The 25,708-nt window shown below is 40.1% G+C and overlaps 1 protein-coding gene across 1 annotated transcript in view; it reads left to right on the top strand.

The window, feature by feature from the left end:
• The window catches only part of LOC140727201 (suppressor of tumorigenicity 14 protein homolog), a 47,446-nt gene that overhangs the window by 2,911 nt on the left and 18,827 nt on the right, over window positions 1-25,708 (top strand). Inside the window, exons 3-6 of the mRNA XM_073044468.1 lie at window positions 1,126-1,242; window positions 2,044-2,160; window positions 13,670-13,853; window positions 21,100-21,371. Coding sequence (XP_072900569.1) covers window positions 1,126-1,242; window positions 2,044-2,160; window positions 13,670-13,853; window positions 21,100-21,371 — 690 coding nt within the window. The remainder of the gene's footprint in view (window positions 1-1,125; window positions 1,243-2,043; window positions 2,161-13,669; window positions 13,854-21,099; window positions 21,372-25,708) is intronic.

Raw genomic sequence — 25,708 nt, 5'->3', positions numbered from 1 at the left:
AAAGGCAGTGTCCATTATTAAGGACGTCCAGCACCCAGGGTGTGCCTTTTTCTCAGTGTTATCATCAGGTAGGAGGTACAGAAGCCTGAAGGCACACACTCAGTGATTCAGGAACAGCTTCTTCCCCTGGTGATAATAAACCTGATTCTGATTCTGAAGTTCACAGCCCTGGATAATAAATACATTAAACAACCTTAGACACATACATTAACTAATAAATGAATACTATTTAAATTAAAGTTTTAAAAAATAAACCTTCGCTTACCATTTGCATGCAGAAATGTACCCGGCTCCCCCAGCTCAGGATATTGGTGGTGACTCCGGAGGCCGAGCAAGGGATCAGGTGCAGTCACCTATGATTTGTGAGCTGACAAGAAGGTCTGGAAATTGCTGACATAAGCACTGTAGATCCATAAACACTATCTGCAAATATGGAGAGGAGCTCCACATCCCATCTGATATTCAGATCGTAAAACACAGGCAAAATTGTAGAGTGGGGGTATAAAAATGCAATCAGTATTCCAACAATGACTAAATACAGTATATGTTAAGCTTTATAACCTACACACTGATTTGGTTTATTCCCATTGCAGCCATAAATGCGATCGGTTTCTTTTGCAGCTGGGTCAGTGGTACAGCAGGTTCTTGTGTGCAGTTCAATCTGTCAGCAATGATCCTTTGCTCTCTGACCTCAGCAGCTCACCATGGGAGTTGGTGTGGAGAAGTGAGACACGTTTGGAGAGACCCCTATTCAGTGATCTGCTACCATTTTATTTCAGATCTTTTTGAAGTTGTCATTTCATTAGTTTTGTAATTATGTACCTCAGTGAACCACATTATTTCACAGTATTATGTTATCAGTTTTAAAAAATGCATCTCTTAAAAAAGCATTAATGGATGCAAGTGGTTGTTATTTATAGAGGATAGGGAACCATCAAATGCAAAGGTCAATTTCATGAGGTTTATTTCACTAGATTTATTTAACAATGCAAAAATATCCATTGTAAGACATGATGGTACTCTGCTACAAACTTTTGAAACTGAATGTAAGTATGAGCAACACACACCAAGTGTCGTTTATTCGGGTATCTTGGATATTAATGTTTTGTTTCTGGTCATTTTCAGATTGTGCTGCTGGATTCTTTGCATGCCACCAAAACAATTGCTTGCCCATTAGTGCCTTATGCGATGGAAACATTGACTGTCCTAACAGCATTGATGAGGCCAATTGTGAAAAAGCAGGTAAAATGGAATATCCTTAGCCTTGGCAAGAACAAAAGGAGTCCATTGTACCCCTTAATCCCCCCTGCAGCTGAGCAGAACATAGCTGACATTCCATGGAAACACCACCGTGTCACCCAGTCTCCATATCTCCCGGTTCACCTACTGGCCCAAGATTTATTGATGTTAGTTTTGAACGAAGGCAATGAAAGACCATCCACTGTCCTCTTAGTCAGAGATCTTGAAAGGTTCCCAAAGCTGGGTGAAGGGATTTCTCATTTCAATTCTAAATGGCCAACCTTTACTTTTAAACTAAAATTACTTTCAGTATGCATTCCAGCACCAACATTTAAAACTATTGTTATGTATATGTAACAGGGAACCATAAAAAGCAGAGTTTAATCTCACTTCATTTAACCATAATTTAGAATCTGCAGGATTTAATGCAATCAAGTGTTGGGCACTGTTGCTTACTTTTATTTTGCTTATGGAACGTGCTTTTATTTATGAACTGACAAAAATGGAATTTGCAGGATTGTTAATCCTAGTTAAAGTTCAACAATACAATAGAATGGAGCACACCTACTCTCAAACATTTGTTTTACATTGTTTTACTAGGGGACTTAGTAGATTTATTCAGCCACCAATGAAACAAGCAAATAAATCTGAACCTAGTAAACATTTTCAATTTATATGTTCAACACTTATAGCCAATAAAATTCTATTTACTGGGATAAACATGTTAGCTTGAGCTCTGCTGTTAACCACTCTATATCTCCAGACTTCAGTAGTACTAATTCTGTTTCCTCTACCCTTTGTTAGAGGTGAATTGTACAACTAACACGTACAGATGTGCTGATGGAAAATGTATTGTCAAACCCAATGCAGAATGCGATGGTGTGCCAGATTGTTTAGATTCAAGTGACGAACTTCATTGTGGTAAGTCTTGGAACTTCAAACAGTTCTTAATCATCTGATACTGCATAGGCAAGTGAAGTAGAAGAGAGTTTACATTTCAGCGCTGATATGTAATTTGAAATATTTAAACACAGAAGCTGTCAGTTATTGCAATGCATCAACTGAAATTAAAGCTTACGCTGGTTTTTGTCGGCTTGAATCCAAATTGATATAGTTTTGGTGCTTGTTGAAAATTCCCCTTCCCTTCATTTCTGTAGAAGATAGAGGGCAGAGTAGGTGCAAAGTCTCCACACACTGCACCAGTGAGGATTAAGGATGGCATTGTTAGGCCAGCCATGATTTCAAGACCATCAGTAGCCGCAGAAGTATGAGGTCAACGAACATATTATATTAACATATGTGTGCAAATGTGTTTGATCCAGAGGTTTCTCGTGATTTGTGCATACTGTTCCATGCACATGGTACCAATGGATGAATAGTTAATGACTGGCTGCCAGGCAAATGATGCCTTTGGTGAAACACAATTCCACGCTTTAATTCTCACACCAAGGCCAAAATAGAAAGTAGAGACAAATGGCAGGTACAGGGTATTGGGTGAGAGAGTTCCTGTTGAGCTTGAACAATCCCTTGGATGGCTTGAGCTTTTCAAAAGCTGATGCAAACCCTAGGAAAATGGGCAACTTGGTGATTGGTGGCACACTGTTTGATGTTGCAACGGTAAAGCATCCCTCAGTTTATGAAATGCATGACTTTGTGATAAAGTGTCATTAAAACTAAATTCAGTAAATCAAAGAGGATATGGGAAATATATTATGTACCTTTTGTTATCATGTATTCCTGTGGGTGAAGAGTAGTGTGCTTTTCGTTATTGTAAAAAAGCATTTATAAATTCAAAATATATCCAAACAGTCATTGCCAATATAGCAAAAGTTTTAAATGAGGCTTATTAACTTATTGGCTTATTAGTGTAACGTTATTCTGATGGACTTTGTGCCTGGAAATTGGATTTAGTGGACTGCTGGTGCGAAGATCCTGCAGAGAATGATCCTTGGGAGGAGGAGGAGGATAGCTATGAAAAGATGGGCAAGTGGAAATGGAAGAGGAATTGAGGGTGGTTCCTTTTGACGGGAATATAGATATTGGGAAGTTGGTTCGTTTGCCAATTGGGAAGAGAGGGCTGGGTGAGTAACTGGTTGTTTTTTTTTTGTAATTCAAATTTTTATTATTATTTATTCATATTTTACAAAGCAGCACAGCACATCATAGAGCAGATACAGTACAGCATAGTTATACAGCCATCCCATGACAGGAGAACATATAACACTAAGAAACAGAAAAAAACTTCCAATTTAAGTTTAAATTAACATACAACTAAAATTGATCCCACATGTCTTGCACTTTTCCCTCACTGTTAATTCTTCCCAACATGTGTACATATGCTGAAATCTTAACCATTTCCTCAGTCCATTCCCTCACAGTGGGACATCTGGTTTTTTTCCAGTTTTGTGATATAATTCTTGCAGCTGTGATGAGACCCACCCTTAAAATAGTAAATTTGTCATTGTTTACATTAGGTATCATTGTCCTATCACCCAGGAGACAAAGCTGTGGGCACAAGGGCAGTGTAGGACCCGACCAATTCCCCAACAAATCAAGAACTTTACACCAAAATGGACGAACCATGGAACTCTCCCAAATCATGTGAAAATATGCGCCCACCTCATTTTTACATTTCCAGCATAAATTATTATCAACAATCCTCATTTTGAAGAGTCTAGTTGGTGTCCAATAATATGTGTGTACTATCTTATACTGGATAAATTTCCTTCTCGCTTCCCTAATATGCCTACCCACATTTGATAAAATATTTGACCACTCATTATCTTCAATATCACTTCCAAGATCCTTCTGCCATACTGCCTTGAGATTGTTACGCGGTTCAACCACAGAGTGCTTGAACATTTTATAAAACACTGATGCTTTATGAAATTCCTGTGGTAATGTAAAGTATTCAGTTAAAGGGTTACTTTGTGGGCCACCATTCTTGAATATGCTACTAACACAATGTCTTATTTGTAAATACTTCCAGAAATTCCCTTTATCTACAGAGTTGTATTTCCTCTGCAAATCCACATATGACATAAAAATCCCATTCTCATTGTGATCACCTACTGTATTTACACCTTTAATCTTCCATTCTTTCCAGTACACCATTCTTTTCCCAATGCATATCAGAATCAGAATCAGAATCAGACTTTAATCGCCAAGTACCTATGCACATACAAGGAATTTACTTCCGGCAGATGTTGTCTCTCTGCTCATAACAATAATATTGATAAATATAAATAAAAATATAGATTATACATACAGGTAGTGCAATCCAAGTAATAGTAATCCAAATAATATCGCAGGGTTATTCCAGAGTGAGGAGTATAACTGGTTTAAATGTGACATTTTACAAGCTTTGTGAATTGTACTCCACACACTCCTTGAGTGAAATAGTATAGGATTTAGATTAGTCTTGTTTTCCACATGTTGTGAGAGAATGTTAAGGGGAGAATGTGGTGCAGCCAAGCTCCGTTCTATAACTACCCAATCTAAATCAACATCAGCTCTGTCCCAATGTTTAGCTAACTTGGTCATTTCAAAGGATAATTTATATGCCCTGATGTCTGATAGACTGAGCCCACCCATGTCCCTGGACGTACACATCTTACTCATTTTAATTCTGGGCTTCTTATTCCATTGAAAATCACTAGTAATTTTGTTCTATTGCTTGTAGATCAAATCTGAAATATTTAAAGGAAGCATCATAGAAAGATAGTTAAATTGAGGTGCTATGACCATTTTAACTACATTGACTTTACCCCAGAGTGACAGTCTCAGTGCCCCCCACTTATACAGATTATTTCTTATCCTACTCAATAATGGATCATAATTTAAAGTAATTATTTCATCAAAATTCTGACTGAGTTTGACCCCTAGATACTTCATTCCAACCGGCACCCATCTGAAATTAAACTGAGATACTGAATTTGAATAACACAATTTTGACATTGGCATAGCCTCAGATTTACTGCAGTTGATTTTATAACTTCAGAATATAATTGAATTGTTTTCATTAGTGGGGGTAAGGAATTAGGAGGGTCACTAATCAGTAATGAAATATCGTCAGCATATAGCATCAACTTATGCTCCTTTCTGCCTCCCTTCACCCCTCTAATATTTGGATCTGCTCCAATCATGATTGCCAACGGTTCCAAAAAAATCGTAAATAACAGTGGGGAGAGGGGGCAGCCTTGTTGTGGGGATAATGTAGGCAATTTTATGTTAGCAAAAAACTGATTCAGCTCCTCCTGGTCATGATTAAATGGTGATGCATATGGATGTTCATAGAACTGTTGAAAGACTTCGTTTATTTCTTTAGATGATGACACTAATGTATCCCCTTTCTTAATTACAGGTATAACACTATTCGTATTCTGCTGCTTTAAATATCGTGCCAGCAGCTTACCAGCTTTGTCACCACCTTCACAGAAACTTGTTTTTAATCTAAATAATGCATATTCTGCTACTTTGTTATATATGTTATTTAGCTGGAATTTCAAATTGCACAGATCTTTGTATAAGTCGTCGGTATATTGTCTTGATAAGACCTTTTCCAATGTGGTTATTTCTGCCTCCAGATTTTTTATTTGCTCTATACTTTCTTTCTTCCTTTAGATGTTTGTGCTATTAATTTTCCTCTTATATACACCTCCCATACCGAGGACAGCTTTACTGTGCTCCCTACGTTCAATTCAAAAAATAAAGTCAGGTCCTCAGCCAGCTTATCACTGAAATCCTCTTTTAACAGCATAGTATTCATTCGCCATCTACCCCTCCGTCCCCCTTCAGTATTTAAATCAATTCGAATTTCAACCGGTGCATGGTCTGATAATGCTATTGGGCCAATTTTACAGTCTATCACCTGTTCAACAATGGAGTTGGATATTATAAAAGAAATCTATTCTGGAGCAGGATTTATGTCGATGAGAGAAAAACGTATATTCTTTTCCGGATGGATTCACCAATCGCCATATATCCACCAGACCGATATCCTCAATAAGTTGATGTAAGGCAGCCCTGTCCCTAGGTAAAGGTGATGTCTGAAATTTGCTTTTATCAATAACTGGGTCCATTACTTGGTTCAAGTCTCCTGCTAAAATTATTTTTCCTTCCTTGGCACCTAAAATTTCATTCACCTTGTTAAGAAAGTCTGGGTCTTCCTTATTAGGTGCATATATGTTACAAAGTACTACCTTCACCCCGTTAATAAGTGCATCTATACAAACTATCCTGTCTTCCTTGTCTTTAAATTCTCCAAGCAATACAAAATTACGTTTTTTGTTAACTAAAATCATTGTCCCATTTTGTTTGCTATTAAGTGATGAATAGAATACCTCACCCACCCAATCTCTTCTAAATTTCAGTGCTTCAACACCTTTAAAATGTGTTACCTGGACAAATGCAACATCAATTTGTTTACCTTTAAGGTATGATAAAATCTTTTTCCTCTTGATTGGGTTTCCACACCCATTAATGTTCCATGATATGAAATTAACCATTTTCACATCCTAAACTTCATGCACACATGTGCAAAAATATATATTTTCCAGGATGACTGAGTCTGGAATGCAATAACTCCAAAAAAAAATCCAAAGAAAAACCTGCTGTAATCTATCCCCATGCTCAATTATTACCAACGAACACTGCAAATGCTGAGCTTTCAAACAACAATTAAACAACCAACATAACCCCAAAACATAGCAATAATATATTCCTGCCAGATTAACTAACAAATAAAAATAAACAGGCAAGATAAACTCTACAAAGAAACAGAAAAGAAAAAGACACATGATATGGTCTGCGAAGTACCGTGCCAGCTAGTAAGCCTAGCACTAAACAGACCGCTTTATCCAGCTCCCCACCCACCCTGTTGTACCTAAAAAGTTATCTCCACCAATTACTGTCTCTCAGTCAATGCCAGCGCCGCACTTTTCCTGAATGAATTTCTCTGCTTCTGCAGCAGTAGTGAAGAACGTGTTCTTTCCTTTCCACGTGAAGCGTAGAACTGCTGGATAAGCAAGTGTATAACTCACGCTGACTCTTTGCAGCATTTTCCGAGCCATAGTAAATGCCCCCCATTTTTCAGCCAATTCTCTGGACATATCTGGAAAGAAGGAGACTTTGCATCCCTCCCACTCAACTCCCCTTTTTGCTTTGGCTGCTTGCAGCACTTTCTCTCTGGCCGAAGAGCGCAAGAATCGAATTAGGACCTACCTGGGGGGACGATCCTTGCCCGGCCTAGGAGCCGGGACCCGGTGCACCCTCTCAATCTCAAACTCTGCCTTCAGTTCGATGCCAAATCCCTCGGACATGATTCTTTGCACACACTTACTGCCCGTTTCCACACCCTCCTTTAGACCGACCAGCCTGATGTTGTTGCGTCTGCTCCTGTTCTCAAGCTGCTCGACACGGTTCCACAGCATGTCCAAGCGTTTATTATTCTGCTCGCTGGCACCCACCAGTTGCACAGTGGTGTCCTCCACACTGGAGGGGCGACCCTTGGCTTCCGTCAGCCTCTCTTGAATGGCATTGATGGAGTTCTTCAACTCCATTGTTGTCTCCTTAATCGTAGATACATCAGGAGCCACCACGAGTAGAGTGGAACTCATACGACTAACCTCAGCCAGTAAATTCTCCATGTTGGAGCCTTGGTCCGTCTGTGTCGTTAGTGTGCCTTGAGCTTCAGATTGTGGGCCCTGTCTTGTAGCCACATGGCTCGCTGTAGCGCTCTTAGAAGGTCTTGGCATCGTACAGAATTATCTCACAAAGTTATTATTTTTTAGTGAAAAAAACAAATAATTTTTAACTGTGGGACAGCTATATCCAGATCAGACGGGATAAATATGCTCTAATTAATAGAATTTTATGGTGGGTTGTTGGAGCTCCATTAATGTGCAGCCATCTTGCCCGGCACCCACGTGACTCTGGTTGTTAGTTTTGAACTGGAGCCAGGAGGAGAATTCCACAGTTACCAGATGCCGCATTCAAGAAAATATTTGTAAATGCGTCTTTTGAGCAACAGTCTATATGTTGATCTGGTTTCCCCAAATACAACCAGGTTTAGGGCATATCAGTTTATGAAAGGAGTAATCAATGCATATTGAGACCTGCATCATTCCTGATCACCTTGCTGTAGAAAGGATGTCCTTAAAATAGATTCATGAGGCTGTTACCATAAGACCATAAATCATGGGAGTGAATTGTGTCATTTGGCCCAACATGTTTTCTCCACCATTTGATCATGGCTAATTTATTTTCCCTCTCAACCCCATTCTCCTGTCTTCTCCCCATAACCCTTGATGTTCTTTAACCCACGATGCTCTTACTACTCAAGAAGTTATCAATCTCTGCTTTAAATATACCCAGTGATTTGGCCTTCACTGCCATCTGTGGCAAAGAATTCCACAGATTCACCACCCTCTGGCTAAAGAAGTTCCTCCTCATCTCTGTTCTGAAGGAACATCCTTGTATTCTGACGGTGTGCCCTCCCGTCCTAGACTCCCCCACTGTAGGAACTATCCCCTCCATGTCCATTCTATCTAGGCCTTTCAATATTCAATAGGTTTCAATGAGATCCCTCCTTATTCGTCTAAACAGAGTCATCAAACACTCTTCATATGTCAAACCTTTCATTCCTGGGATCATTCTTGTAAACCTCCCCTGGACCCTCTCCAATGCCAACTCATCCTTATATGGTCCCAAAATTGCTCACAATAGTCCAAATGTAATGTGACCAATGCCTTATAAAGCCTCAGTATTACATCCTTGCTTTTATATTCCAGTCCTCTCAAAATGAATGCTAACATTGCATTTGCCTTCCTTACTGCAAACTCAACTTGCAAGTTAACTTTTAGGGAATCCTGCACTAGGGCTCCCAAATCCCTTTGCATCTCCAATTTCTGAATTCATTCTCCACCTAGAAAACATTATACACCTTTATTTCTTCTAACAAATTGCATGAAAGTACACATATTCCATCTGCCACTTCTTTGCCCATTCTCCCAATCTAAGTCCTTCTGCAGACTCCCTGGTTCCTCAACACTACCTGCCCCTCCGCCTATCTTTGTATCATCCACAAACCAGGCCACAAAGCCATCAATTCCTTCATCCAAATCACTGTCATATAACGTGAAAAGGTGTGGTTCCAAAACCAACCACTATAGAACAAGCAACACGCACAAAATGCTGGTGGAACGCAGCAGGCCAGGCAGCACCTATAGGGAGAGGCACTGGCGACGTTTCGGGCCGAGACCCTTCGTCAGGGCTAACTGAAAGGAAAGATAGTAAGAGATTTGAAAGTAGGAGGAGGAGGGGGAAATGCAAAATGATAGGAGAAGACCGGAGGGGGTGGGATGAAGCCAAGAGCTGGAAAGGTGATTGGCGAAAGTGATACAGAGCTGGAGAAGGGAAAGGATCATGGGACAGGAGACCTAGGGAGAAAGAAAGGGGGAGGGGAGCACCAGAGGGAGATGGAGAACAGGCAGAGTGATGGGCAGAGAGAAAAAAAAAGAGGAGGGGGGAAAGAAACTAAATATATCAGGGATGGGGTAAGAAGGGGAAGAGGGGCATTAACGGAAGTTAGAGAAGTCAATGTTCATACCATCAGGTTGGAGGCTACCCAGCTGGTATATAAGGTGTTGTTCCTCCAACCTGAGTGTAGCTTCATCTTGACAGTAGAGGAGGCCATGGATAGACATATTAGAGTGGGAATGACACATGGAATTAAAATGTATGGCCACTGGGAGATCCTGCTTTCTCTGGCAGACAGAGCGTAGGTGTCCTTATATACCTTATATACACCTTATATATTGGCTGGGTAGCCTCCAACCTGATGGCATGAACATTGATTTCTCTAACTTCCATTAACGCCCCTCCTCCCCTTCTTATCCCATCCCTGATTCTTTTCTCCCCTCCTCTTTTTTTCTCTGTCTCTGCCCATCACTCTGCCTGTTCTCCATCTCCCTCTGGTGCTCCCCTCCCCCTTTCTCCCTAGGCTTCCCATCCCATGATCCTTTCCCTTCTCCAGCTCTGTGTCCCTTTTACCAATCACCTTTCTGGCTCTCAGCTTCACCCCACCCCCTCTGGTCTTCTCCTATCATTTTGCATTTCCCCCTCCCTCTCCCACTTTCAAATTTCTTACTATCTTTCTTTTCAGTTAGTCCTGAAGAAGTTTCTCGGCCTGAAATGCCTGAAATATATAGCTTCTCACTATAGATGCTGCCTGGCCTGCTGTGTTCCACCAGCATTTTGTGTGTGTTGCTTGAATTTCCAGCATCTGCAGATTACCTCATGTTTGTACTATAGAACAACCCTTGCCAACCAGTCTGAGAACCCCTTTATTCCCACATTTTTCTTCTGCTAGCTAGTCAGCCAAACTTCTATCCATGCTATTATCTTTCCTGTAATACCATGGGCTCTTAACGTGATTAGTAGTCTCATGTGCAGCACCTTGTCAAAGTTCGTCTGAACATCCAAGTAAACAGCATTGGCTAAGTCTCTTTTGTCTATCCTGCCTGTTATTTCCTCAATGAATTTCAACAGATTTGTCAGGTAAAATTTCCCTTTCAGGAATCTATGCTGACTTTGGGCTATTTTATCATGTGCCTCCAAGTACCCTGAAACCTCATCCTTAAAATGGACGCCAACATCTTCCTAGCCTCAGAAGTCAGGCTAGCTGGTGTATAATTTCCTGTTTTTATCTCCCTTCCTTGATAAAGAGAGGAGTGACATTTGCAATTTTCCAGTCCTCCAGAACCATCCAGAATCCAATGATTCTTGAAAGGTCACTACTAATGCCTCCACAATGTCTTCAGCCACCTCTTTCAGAATCCTGGGGTGTGCACCGTCTGGTCCGGGTGACTCACTTACCTTCAAACCTTTCAGCTTCATAAGTAATACCGACTACACTCACTTCAGCTCAATGACACTCTTGAATTTCTGGCATATGGCTGCTGACTTCAACAGTGAAGATTAACACAAAATATTCGAAATACTTATTTAGTTCATCTGATATTTCTTTCTTCACATTGCTACTTCTCCTGAGCCATTTACCAGAGGTCTGATACTCATTCTTGCCTCTCTTATTCTCTATATATTTGGGAAAAAAAACTTTTGGCATCCCCTTTTAAATTATTAGCTAGCTTACCTTTATATTTTAACTTTTCATCCCTTATTGCTTTTTTAATTGCCTTCTGTTGTTTCTGTAAAAGCTTCCCAATCCTCTAGCCTCTCATTGATTTTTGCAAAATGGTATATCAACCTCTCCTCCCCCCACCCCCATTTGTTTTTTGGCTGTTTTTGGCTTTCCTTGTCAGCAGCAGTTAGGAGGAACAGATCCTGAGTCTTTTGAATTACTTCCAGAAACTCCCGTCATTGCTGCCCTACCATCATCCCTGCTGGTGTCCCCTTCCAATCAACTTTGGCCAGCTCCTCTCTCGTGCCTCAGTACTCCACTACAATGCTGATGCATCTGATTTTAGCTTCTCCCTCTTAAACTGCATGGTGAATTAGGATTACTGCCTCCTAAGGGTTCCTTTACTCTATGCGTGCTAATGAAATCTGATTAGCACCCAATTCAGAATTGCCTTTTCTCTAGTGGGCTCAGCCACAAGATACTCTAAAAGCCACCACCTAGGCATTCTATAAATTTCTTCTCCTGGGATCCAGCATCAACCTGATTTTCCTAATCTACCTGCATATTGAAATCCCCATTGTAACATGGCCCTTATTACATGCCTTTTCTATCTCCTGTTGTAATTTGTACCCCACATTCTGACTACTGTTCAATGGCCTGTATATAACTCCCATCAGAGCCTTTTTACCCTTGCATTTTTTTCCAAGGGTAAATGATGTCCTTCACAATCCTCCAGTTCAGCTGCATTCCAGCCATTGCCATTTCAAAATTATTCAATTAACCCTCCAAATATATTATTATTTTATGGTAATATTGCCCTATAAACTATAGTTTTCATTGTGAAAAAATCTCTTTAAAACCCCAAAGTGTATGTATGCCGGCAAGCAACCAAAGAAAATTGGTCAAGCAAGGAAGTGAACAATTATGTTCTTTTGCTGTTTTATATATTTTCTTTTTTTTGGGAATTTGCAGTAATGAATAGATTAATAAATAAATGCAGGCATGCAATAAAATGCATACTGCCATTCAGTTCACTGCAAAACTCACTGGAGGATTGTTGCTTATTTTTCCCTGGGAACCAATTAATTCCTTGAGATAATTGATTTTCTTATTGAGCTTTATCATTTCAATCAGTATCCAGTTTGTTTGGTTCTGTATGACTCAGCTGCAGGTAAGTACTGAGATACACTTGTCTTTCATTACTCAGCTGTACGTGAAAGGAATGCCTTAGTCGACAAGCCTGGTCAGCATGCACTATGTAACGGAATACACAATGATCATTCTGTTTGCTGCTTGTATGTAGGTCACCCATCCGTTTGAACAAAACCAAGCATTTGCTCCATATTTAAACTGTGCATAAAGTTTGACATTGACCTCAATTTATTCTTATTCAAGGAGGTTTCATAAACTTGTTGGGTGCAAGTATCTTGCAGGCCATACCTGACTTTGGATGAAGACAACTAGCAACTTTTAATTATCTAACCACTGGGAGATGCACAAGAGCAGCAACGTCAGACACACTGTCTGATTTATAATTATTCAATAGGGAAATATTCTGCTATGACTTCTTCTTGACAGAGAGGCAGAATGTATGTGTTCTCCCCAATTTATAGTACTATACAACATTAAATCCTATTCCTGGTGCTACCATATTTACATGAAATTCTTTTATAAGTGAAATTAGCACTCATTTGTAACATTTACAACATTATTGTGGAGCATTGCATGCACAAAAATGAACTAAAAATGGAGTCACAAAAATTATAATCTGGTGTGTAAAAAAACACAAAATACTAGAAGGATTCAGCAGATCAGGCAGAGGGATAGCCAATATTGCAGACTGATGTTGCATTAGAGCCAAAAAATAAAGATTGAGGCACAACTAGGGATAAATAGTTGATGAGTTATTATTTTTTCTTGTGCAAATTCACAACAATGGTAACAAATTAATATTCAACTGTCTTGAAAATCCAGCTAGCCTTTCACCACCTGAGGTTACTAGACTAATGGAGTTTGAGTGTATTGAATATCTCCACTCAAACCGGGTGATGCCAATCAAAATGTTACAAAATTATGTTTGGGGTTAAAAGCACGTAAGAGGAAAGTTAATGCTTTTTAATATAATTTATTAATTCATTCAATCTGTTTGTAGTTAAGGGTATCTTCAAGAAAGCAAACACTTGCACAGTTGGAGCACAAAAATGTTTCCCTCAGAACAGGCTTGAAGATTCGGGACATCCGGTGTAAGCTTTCATAACAAAGAAGTTTTTTTTTCCTTTTTATATTCAGACTGTGGAAACCAGCTAGCCATTAGAAGACGGATTGTCAATGGTAATGATGCTGCGATGGGAGAATGGCCTTGGCAAGTCAGTCTGCACTTTGCAACCTTGGGGCATACTTGTGGAGCAACTCTGATAAATAACTGGTGGCTTCTGTCTGCCTCACATTGTTTCCAAGATACAGAATCGTACAGGTAAGTGTGAGGGCAAGTATTGCCAGAAAAAAAAGAAATATCTGCACCGCTGTGACATTCAGATGGTAAACTCATCTGCATGGAAATGGGGTTGTGGATAACCACTATTTTACTGAATTTGCTGCAAAGCCCAGTATTTAGGAAAAATGAGAGTTAATGAAAATCAGGGACTTTTCTTGTGGATGATGAAATCCAGGGTCCATAGAGTGTCCATGTGGCATGGCATTGAATAACGTGTAATGCATGTCTAGATGCCACTTCTAGGGTTATCAGTGGCATGTGAATAGTCCATGGAGGCCACGCATGCAGAGCCAGTCTCTCATTGTACCTATGAAATCTGCTTTCATAGGGGATTTCTTCGAGCAGGTCCAGGGTGAGTCTCAGCAAGGTCCTTGCTATAGTGACCTCAGGACTGCATCCCCACTGATCTGACTCCCAAACTGACCCACCGTCCACACTCCCGAATGCATGCCTCTGCAACTTCCCCTTTCACCCTTCATCTCCAGCCCTGGTACCCCAACATCTTGTCACAAAATCTGTTCACCGCTGCCTACCCCATAGCACCCAAATGAGATCCTCCAAGTCTTCCCTCACCCCAGATCTGTCACTGACTCCAGGCTTGCCGCCTCAGACCCTGCTCTGGTCTTTCCTGATTATACTGGCACCTGTCCCATTGGCTGTGCCTGTTGGAGAGCGCAGACTTCTAAAGGCTGATTAGTAGCAAGGGGTCCCACGACACTGAATTTTCCGATGACATGCCTCAACCAAAATATTCTAGACCATCTCTAAAAGGAAATGTTCTTTTCGGTTATGAAATCATTGATACTTTTATTGAAAAACATAGGCTTAAATATCATTCACTGTATGGTAGCATCAATGTGTTGCACTGTTACCTCAGGGATTTAGGCACTTTCCTTTAAGACCATGTTTCCATGGTCCCTGCTGAACAGATCTGGAGACTATGCTGGGTTTCAGAGACAATGAAGGACCTTTTCCTCTTTATCTAAGGCATTAAGTGCAGCAACAGAAAATTGGTGTATGACATCCCTGTCATCCCATAGATTATAAAGAGTGATCCATGAACATATGTGGCTCCCAGTGGTGATTGCAGGTGGGTACGACTTCAGTCTACACCACTTACGTTCAACTGTTGCCATCATCTCCTGATAACCTACCAATGGGCCTTAATGTAAAAGATGATGCAATACTGCTGGCAAGATTCTGCATTTAGGCTAATGAGTTATCTGCGTGTATTTTGGGTGTGGCCTGCACTGGGCAAAGTAGGTGCTGGATTATTGACCATTGTAGTCCTGCTTTGTCTTATGCAAAAACGGGTAAATCTTGACAACATTATCATTAAGATATAAATGTAACATATTCAATTTTTATTTTGGACATTCTTCTTTCATTCTTTATCATTCTTTGGACATTCATTCTTTATCACAGTCCATTTTTAGTAAAAAACAAAGAAATAAAGATGCATCCTATTGATTTTTCATGCAATATGATTTATTGAAATGTTCTTATGTACCCTAATATTGTGAAAGTTCTTAGAAATGAAATGCAAGTTCTGCTTACTGTTGTACAGTAACTAGTAACTGCAGACCCCTAATAGTAAACCAGTGTATAACCACTGTTAACTTCCAACAGCTGAGCAAACCGTTTCCTGCAGTTTCAAATTTCAGCCAAGTTCTAATTGTACACTTCATTCAAAATCTATGACCATTCATTGGTCTACTAGATACCATCAAGAAAAACTTGTGTTCTGAGCTTCAATTCTGCAGGTCAAGTAAAAAGTCTTTAAAAATAATCTTTGGTCCCAGTAACCATGGTTTAAACTTTGTGGTCTTGTGAAATCAGGCTGTGATCATCTGGGAAAGATGATCACAGCTCAGCTTCCCACAGCCAGTCCACTTCTGAAAAATCCACGTGAATTTTCATAAGCAAATACATCAGGGGACCTGTGGCTTGTTTTTCTGCTAACTCACTTATAATGACCAGCATCACCATGTTAAAAGGAATTAGTGTGGGAAGATTGATATTAAGCAATCTGACACAGAGAAGTTATTGTAGAGGAAATAGCTTGTGCTAAGAAGTTGCACTAATCTTAAACTAGCTTGATCTGGTTGTCAGTGAAAGTTGGAAGAACATTGATTTTAAAAAAAGAATCCATGAAGGTGGCCTTACTTTTGGAATGTTCAGAGGGTTGAAAATTTGGTACTCTGCACAAAGGAACAGAGTGTCATTTATATAAACATTAGAATCATAAAGGACCATTATTTTGTCAATATTTGACTTAACTTAGCCTACAAAATAAATGAAATGATTAAATTGATATTGATGTTCATTTACTCATGTACTTTTGGAAAAAGGTAAGATGAAAAGATGTGTCCATTTATCCTTTTTAAGATATATTACTACACTTAATGTCTCGATTAACACACTTGGGATTGCAATGTTATATTAGATATTATATCAACTTGTTCCATGTTATAATGTCATTGAATCTGTGTTACTATTCTTCTTATTCTTCCTGTATACTTAATGTACCTTTTGGTACTGGTCCTTACCCATGAAAACTAGTCTTCCGTTAACTGCTGTCTTTCTGTTTATAATTTTTAAACTTGTATCATGCCACCCTATTGAAAGTAGCCTATACATTAAGTCTAGGTTTGTATTTGTATTTCCTTATAAACAGCTCCCTAATGAATCCGTATTGTACCTGCTGATGCCTTAATATCTTCTTTATACAGTGGAATGCAAAGTGACAAATATAATCTTAAATTGATTTCATGTAGATTCCATAAGACATAGGAGTAGAATTGGGCCATTTGGCCTATCGAGTCTGCTCTGCCATTCAATCAGGGCTGATCATTTTTTTCCCCTCCTCAGACCCATTCCCTTGCCTTCTCCCCCAATCTTTGATGTTGTGGCCAATCAAGAACCTATCAAGCTTTGCTTCAAATACACCCAACGACCTGACCTGCCACCCACACCTGCCTATGGTAATAAATTCCACAAATTCACCACCCTCTGATGAAGGAAATTTCTTCGCATCTTTGTTTTAAATGGACGCCCCTCTATCCTGAGGCTGTGCTCTCTTGTCCTAGATTCCCCCACCATGGGAAACTTCCTTTCCGCATCTACTCTGTCTAGGCCTTCCAACATTCGAAAGATTTCAATGGGATCCCCTCTCATCCTCCTCAATTGATTTTTAATTTGTTTTATACCTCATTGTTACCTTAGCAATTTATTCCATGGCGTTTTGTAGTTGCAGTGTAGCTTTAATGAATTCTCAAATTGTTCTCCTTTTGCTAAACAGCCAGTCTTCCCATTCAAAGCTTTTACTTTATAATAAAGACAGAAAGGTTACTTTTACCTTCCAGACTAACTTAGCAATTGAGTTACAAAAGTCTGGATATAATGCAAAAGAAGGACAACTTAACACTATACTTTACCTGCCTATATTTTTAAACTCTAGTTTTGAATTTTCATCAGTTGACTCTTCCATTATTTCTTTAATTCTGTTTCCACAACACATCCATTTTACCCTGTTGATTTTCTCCCAGCTTTATGTGTAGTAATATTTCCTCATTTGGCAAAGTGAAAGCTAAAGCCAGCATCTGGAAGTCTGATATCATTTGAACCCACCCTCCTCTGTGACTAGGGCAGGTTTGATGAGTATTGCGTAGTAACACTCGTCAGTGATAATAAATTGGATTCTGAAAACTTTAACTTACTTACCATAAAATGTCAGTACTTCTTGGCCTTTCCCCTCCATCTCAGCTTCCAACTCTGTCAGGAATTGTAAAGTACAGCTTTTGAGAAATCCAGCTGTTCTGCTCCAACTCAATGCTGGCAAATTGCCTCTTCGAAAGTTCACCACATTCTATTTTCCTGTAATGGATAACAACACCACCTAGTGCTCAATAAATAAGGCAAGTATAGTAACTATTTATGTACAACCAATGGTTGAGAAGTTTGTTTCATTAGTACCTGCCTCTTGCTTGCCACAAATTCCCTTAGGACTACAAAGTGACATTCTTGATAACATGCAGATCTGGGGGCAAATTGCACTAGTGCTCTACTGATCTGGGTGTTAGCACACTTCAAGCGACCATTACACAGACCCGGGAGATCATGATGTTAATGAGTGATGCTTTGGAGCTTATAGCTTCTGCTGATGCTTTTGACCTTTCTAGACCAATATACATCCAGTAACAGTTAGGACCCATTGCTTATGCTAGTTAAGGGATCATTCACTACATAGATTAGTTTCTTATTCTAGAGTGTTGTTGTTTTTTACTAAAATTCTGAAAGGAAGTTTTTCTCATGACTTCAAAGCTTCTGAAGAAATGGTGACATGGTGCTTAAGAAGGCATGTGGTGTGTTGGCCTCAAGTAGTTGAGAGTGATTGAATGCAGCGGCTGTAACATTGCAGCTCTGTAAAACTCTGGTTAGACCACACGGTGCATAGTGTTCAATTCTGGCTGCCTTGTACTCAAAAGAATGTCGAAGCTTTAGAGAGGGTGCAGAGGAGATTTATCAAGATGTTGCCTGGATTACAGAACATGTCTTATTAAGAAAGGATGAGTGAGCTAGGGATTTTCACTTTGGAATGAAGGAGAATGGAAAGTGACTTAATAATGTATAAGATGATAAGAGGCATAAACAGAGCCTTTTTCCCAGGGCAGCAATGGCCAATAGCAGAGGACGTGCTTTTAAAGTGAATGGAGGATTGTTTAGGGGAGATGTCAGGGAGGAAGGTTTTATTACGGAGAGAGTTGTATGTGCATGGAAAGCATTGTCAGGTGGTAGAGGTTGATTCATTCAGGACATTATTGATGAAAGAAAAATGGATGGCCAATAGCCATGTAGGAAGGGATGGTGAGATGAATTATGGAGAAGGTTTATATGTTAGCACAACATGATGGGCCATAGGGCCTATACTCTGTTGTACCCGTGTATATTTTATGATGTGATTATCTAGTTGCTGTGCGGAAGATGTTTGGCCTACATGGTACGTAGGGAATCAGTATGATCATTATCATGTCTTTCACCTCTTTTCACATTGCTGTCAGGACTTTGAGGCAATCCCTTTGAAGCTGCGTCCTCCAAGAAGCTAGCTGGAATGTCCTCAACAGAGAACACTTCCACCTGCAAATCAGGAGATTACTGTCCCTCTTCTATCATTTCAGTGAGTGACTGAAGCTATCACAGTCCCAGTACACCTTCCCTTTAAAGTGAAAGGGGTACATTCAATTTCCACTTATTGTTCACAACAAAATAATGAAGATTGTAGTGCTTGTTTACTTCCTGTTAAGAGGACAAAGAAACCAACTTTGTATGATTCCAGAGCTTATATAAACAAGCAGCCAATCAGCTTGCCCGGGCTAGCTGTTTTGAAAACTTTTAACTGACTCAATGGGCCAAGTGGCCTAATCTACTCCTATGTCTTATGGTCTAAACCATTCCCATTTCTTTTAGAAATATTACGAATGGTTCTTCAATCTAAATTCTTGTCTATCTGTTCCTTGTTCTTTGAGGCTTCAATTTCCACAAGTGTTACATCCCGTTCTCTAGAGCTGATTGCTGCTATTTTTTTTGATTACCTAGTTTCCCCCTGCCTTTGGCCTCTACAGGCCTCACACACTGTCACAGCAATAAGCCATCTCAATTCTACAAATTACCACCTAGTCCTGCTGTCGTTTCTCTGTCTGTTCAAAGTTCATCTATGTCACCATATACGACCCTGAGATTTGTTTTCTTGCGGGCATACTCAGTAAATGCAAGAACTGTAATAAAATCAGTGAACTTCTGCACACAACCGGGCAGACAAACAATCAGTGTGCAAAGGACAACAAACTGTGCAAGTACAAAAGAGAGAAAACAAATAAATAAACAATAAATATCGAGAATCTGAGATGAAGAGTCCTTGAAAGTGAGTCCATAGGTTGTGGATTGCCTTCACGTTTCAATCTCCTGTCAGAATCTTTCAAATCAAAGCCTCTCAAGTGCCAGCAAGATATTCTTTATGTGTATCCCAAATTTAGTCCATATGACCATAACTTATTACTCCATCTCAAGTTCACTTGACATGGTTAACTACAAACATCCTTATTCAATACCCCTCTTCTATTACAAGCTAGGAAACAAACTGCTGGATGAACTCAGTGGGTCAAGCAGCATCTGTAGAGGCAAAAGGATGGTTGATATTTTGGCTCAAGACCCTACATCAGGTCAGGATGTAGAGGGAAGAGAGCCAATATAAAGTAATAGCCAACATAAAAGGTTAGGTGAGGTGGGACCTACAGTACACCTGCCTGCCTCCCTCTCACCTCTTCAAACTGACTAGCTTCCCCTACATGCTGATCCATTGCAGGGTCATGAACATCCTTTTGCTTCCACAGATGTTGCTTGACCCCAGATGTTTCTTTTTGCTCCAGATTCCAGCATTTGCAATCTTTTGTCTCACTCTTGTTTACTGTCTGCTTAATTAGGGCAGTTCAAGTTGGGTTTAGTTTATACTGTAACTAAATTTTCCACATTTTTTCATTTGAACTGTCCTCTTACACTGGTTAATTTTTAGTCCAGCCATTTTTCTACAGTGCACAAGGGTATAATCATCTTTTGTTTCCTCTTATTCACGAGGACCATTATTAGCAGTCACATCAGCAGACTCAAAGCCTCGTATGCAATATCCTCCCAGTTCCCTTTCCAGCTTCCTGATCTTTTCAAGATGTTCCTTGAAATTCAATTCTCTATCAAATTTAATGTCACTCTTCTGATATCTTCTTTAGTAAACTCCTACATTTGACTCTTTTATGCACTTTAGGATATTGTAATACACTAATTGCATGTATGTGATTTTACAAAGTGGATATACAGAAAGTCAAATATTCTTCAGAAGCTGGCTAGAATAGTACAGATAATGTTTTCAAATCTTTGATTAATTCTATCTTCTTCCTCTTCAAAATATAATCTTTATAAAGAAAGTCAGTTCAAGTTTACACATCAAAGCCTTACCACAACTTGACATGCGAGTTAAGAATTAAGCATGGTTTTGACAGCCACGTGTATTTTCCTTCCCATTTTAATATTTGTACTAAATATCCTAATATACAAAGCAGATGAAGTATGCATATCAAGGAAGAATGAAAAATATCTCATCAGTTTTTTTCCAGTACTGCATTAAAGAGCTTACGGCAATAAAGATAACTTGAGCATTTTTTATTTTTTACGGCAGGTATTCTGACCGACAGTTATGGACTGCATACATTGGAGTGCATTCACTTACCTTTACTGATTCTGACATAGAGATGCGACTTATCAAGCGGATGATAATTCATGAACAATTTGACAATAGCACAATGGATTATGATATAGCATTGCTTGAACTTTCAGCACCTGTAAGAAACACGAATTACATCCAACCAGTGTGCCTTCCTTCGCCTTTACATGTGTTTCCAGCAAATAAAAGATGCTATGTTACTGGCTGGGGCTTACTCCAGGAAGGTGGTAAGTTAGTTATATTTAAACCTATGTCTGAGAAATAATTTTCACTACATACACATCTATAACATTCTCTGTGTTCAGATTACATTTACAGCTAAAGTCAATTAGAGGAAAAATTGGTGTGGCAATTATTTGTCCAGCTCCTACAATACATGAAGAATTTTCAAAATAATTCTGCATGCAACTTGCTTCACTTTGAAACCCAAATCCTTTCACATTATCCCAGATTACTGGGAATAAAATTTAGATTCCTTCACTATTTCCCATTCCTGTTCTCCCCTCTCAACCTTTTCCTTCCCTACCCATCACTTCCCTCTGGTGTTCCTCCTCCTTCCCTTTCTTCCATGGTCTTCTACCCTCGCCTTTCAGATTCTGCCTTCTCCAGCCCTTTAGCTCTTTCACCAACCAACTTCCCAATTCTTTACTTCACCCCCTCTGCTTCTCCCAGTTTCACCTGTCACCTACCACCTTGTACTTCTTCCTCCCCTCCCCCCACCTTCTTACTCCGACTTATCATCTTTTTTCTCTCAGTTCAGAAGAAGGGTCTTGGCCCAAAACGTTGACTGTTTATCCATTTCCATAGATGCTGCCTGACCTGCTGAGACCCCTTAGCATTTTCTGTGTGTGTTGCTTTAGATCTAAGGAAATGTTTTTGTTTTCAAATTTATGAGTATCCCTTGTTGCTTCTCTAATAACACCACAAAAATGACACTTTTGTAAGATTGAACAAACCATCGTCATGCAGCCCCCTTCCCTCCAACATTGCTGACTGTATGCAACCAGGCTACCTCTAAGACGTTATCCCATTAGCCCACTTCAGATCTCATCAAACATGACTTGACCCATCATTAAACATTAACAGACTAGCCTAGAAAGTGGAGAATAAGAGCAAAATTTATGAACTTGAATGAAAAATTTGAGGAGTCACACCACGAGTTTCCCTTGTGCGGTCCCAAATCTTTTCCCTTTCCCTTCCACTTCTGTGCAGCCTCTGAGGTGTTGGCAGACATTGAGGCAGGCCGCTTAGATTGCTGGGCAAAAAAACCAAACTGTTGGCGGAACCCAGTGGGTCCGTCAGCATCTTCAGATTCCAGCATTTGCAGTCTACTTTGTTTCCATGCTCACATTTTGCATTTCATCCATAAGCAGGGACCAGGGCCTTCAACTGTTTTTGAACCTGACTTCAGAAATTTAATTAACTGGTTCCACCAAACTGAAGGAGTGCAGACACACTGCAGCCATGAAAACAACATGAGAAACAATTCATCTGCTGTGAATTGTGAAGGAATAAAGTCAAGAGATTGCGACATGTTTTAGTTACTTCCAGCGAAGTGATGCCAACCAGCTCTGGGTTGACAAGCCAGTGAGAGGTCAAAGAAAAGTTTCTCTTCCTGTTTTAATGCAGCAAAGCGACAGCCTGCATTTATGTGGATGGACTGGCAGTAGGTGAACTGTGGTTTGAATGGAGTCCTTCTTTTGATGCCATTTCTATGGTCATTTCCCTCATACAGGTCAGTGCTACCATTGTGGAGCACTCTGATGCAGAATGACATGGCTTTGTAAGGTGCACCCTCCTGTTCAGGGTGGAATGTGCTCAGATGTGAAGAATGATTACAACGTTTGTTGCTTCTTTGGCATTAAAGTCTCTGTCCACAGAATAATAACATATGGCTGCAGAGGCTTGTATTATCAATTGGATGTGCTTTAGGTGGGCTTTTCCAATCTCTACACATTTCTGTTCTTGAAAAGCTTCCCATATTCCCATATTCATATGACGTCGACAGTGATTCTCCTTATAGATGCTGCCTGGTCTGCTGCATTCCACCAGCATTTTGTGTGTGTTGCTTGAATTTCCAGCATCTGCAGATTTCCTCGTGTTTGCTTCCCATATTCTTTGCTGTGTTTCAGCTAAGTGCCAATGCTAATGTCAGGACTTACCCGGAAGACCCTGTAAAGGGCTTGATTTCCAGCTGTGGTGTTCTCTCCCTTGAAGGATGTAATGGAGGACCATGCAAGTTTTGGGAAGCTGGAAGTGCATCTTACAGCGAATTGATGACTTTCCAGCAGCAGTTGATGTTTGTCTCTGTATGCACCTTTGGAAAATCGCTGCAGATCAGAGTCCTCTATTATGCAGCTGCTTGGGATGAACCTTGACAAGGACCCTTGCATACTTCCTCTACCAATAGTGCAGCCTCCACCGGAACCATGGTGGAACCGGGGTCCTGGTGAATGGTTTAACTAGAGCTGTGGATAAGGCTTTAAACTGAATAGTCGGGGGGTGGGGGAGGGGTTCAACAGTTTGTAAAAGCCAGGATAAAGTAAAAGGGAAGGAATGTGCAGGACAGGTTATGAGACTCTCCAAAATGGACAAAAAAGATGAAAAGCTTAGAAAGGAATAATAATTTAACTTATGATAACATGGGCAAAATTGGAAAGGGTGCATTCAGGACTGGAGGTGTTCTTATTGAATGCATGCAGTATACAGAATAAGGTAGGGTAGATGATCTTGTAGCAGAGCTAGAGATTAGCAGGCATGACATTGTGGGCATCACTGAGTTGTGGCTGAAAGATTATAGTTGGAGTCTTAACATCCAAGGATATATTTTGTATCAGAAGGTCAGGCTGGTGTGTCTGGGGTGGGCAGGAGGTGTTTGGCATAGTTGGTATAAAATGAAATGAAATCAAATAGGATTGGAAGATGTAGAATCCTTGTGGGAAGAGTTAAGAAACTGCAAGGGTAAAAAGACTCTGATGGGAGTTATATTGACTCTTGTCAGATTGCCGGCAGGTGGTAAGAGTGGGCTCCCTCAGCTCTGTCCCTTAACACAGGTGCCCCTTAGGGCTGCATCCTGAGTCCCCTCCTTTACTCTCTGTATACCCATGACTGTGTCATCACCCACAGCTCCAATCTGCTAATTAAATTTGTTGACAACACTACACTGATTGGCCTAATCTCCAATAATAATGAGGCAGCCTACAGAGAAGAAGTCATCACCCTGACACAGTGATGTCAAGAAAACAACCTCTCCCTCAATGTCGCAAGAACAAGGCAGCTGGTTCTGGATTACAGGAGGAAGGGAAACAGGCTCACCACTGTTGACATCAGTGGATCTGGGGTTGAGAAAGTGTGGGGTACAAATCACAATGGCAGATAGAAATAACAAGTAAAAAGAGCAATGTTATGATAGTCACAAGGGATTTCAATATGCAAGTAGATTGAGAAAATCAGGTTGGTGCTGGATCCCAAGAGAAGGAATTTGTAGAATGCTTTCAAAATGGCTTCTTGGAGCAGCTTGTGGTTTAGCCCATTAAGGAAAGGGCAATTCTGGATTGTGTGCTGTGGAATGAACCTGATTTGATTAGGGAGCTTAAGGTAATGGAACCTTTAGGAGATAGTGATCATAATATGATGGCAGTGCAGCAACAGCTGGAGTTTCTGGGAGCAATTCAGATGTCACAGGATAGATTCCTCACAAAGAAGAAGAAGCATTCTAAAGGGGGGATGAGGGAACCATAGCTTCAAGGGCAATCAAAGGCAGCATGAAAGCAAAAGAGGATATATAGTGGGAAGTTAGAGGATTGAGAAACTTCTAAAAACCAACACAAGGCAACTAAAAAGGCAATAAGGAGAGAAAAGATGAAATATGAAGGTAAGCTATCGCAATACTATTAAAGATATCAGAAGTTTTTTCAACATATATAATGAGTAAAGAGAGGCAAGAGCGGATATTGGACTATGGGAAAATGTCACTGGAGAGGTAGGAATGAAAGACAAAGATATGGTAGATAATTTACTAAGTATTGCGCATCAGTCTTCACTGTGGAAGACACCAGCAGTTATGCCAGAAATTGGAGAGTGTCAGGGGGCAGAAGTGAGTGTAGTTGGTTTTACTAAGAAGGTGCTTGGGAAGCTGAACCAGATGGGCTATGCCTCAGAGTTCTGTAAGAGATGGCTTAAGAGATTGTGGAGTCATTAGTGGTGATCCTTCAACAATCACTATATTCTGGAATAGTTCCAAAGGACTGAAAATTTGCAAATGCCACTCCACTCCTTAAGAAGAGACGGAGTCAAAAGATGGGAAATTATAGGCCGGTTAGCTTGACTTCAGTGGTTGGGAGGATGTTGGAGTTCATTATTAAGGATGAGGTTTTGCGGTATTTGGAGGCACATGATAAAATAGGCCAGAGCCAGCACGGATTTTATAAGGGGAAACCTGTTGGAATTCATTGAGCAAATAACTGGTAGGATAGATAAAGGACAGTCAGTGGATGTTGTTCACATGGATTTTCAGGGCTTTGACAAGGTGTCACATATGAGGCTGCTAAACAAGATAAGATCC

Source organism: Hemitrygon akajei, chromosome 5 (assembly GCF_048418815.1).
Source record: "Hemitrygon akajei chromosome 5, sHemAka1.3, whole genome shotgun sequence".
Taxonomy (NCBI): domain Eukaryota; kingdom Metazoa; phylum Chordata; class Chondrichthyes; order Myliobatiformes; family Dasyatidae; genus Hemitrygon; species Hemitrygon akajei.
Note: the sequence above shows the minus strand (reverse complement) of the source record. Positions and strands in the feature narration are given on the sequence as shown.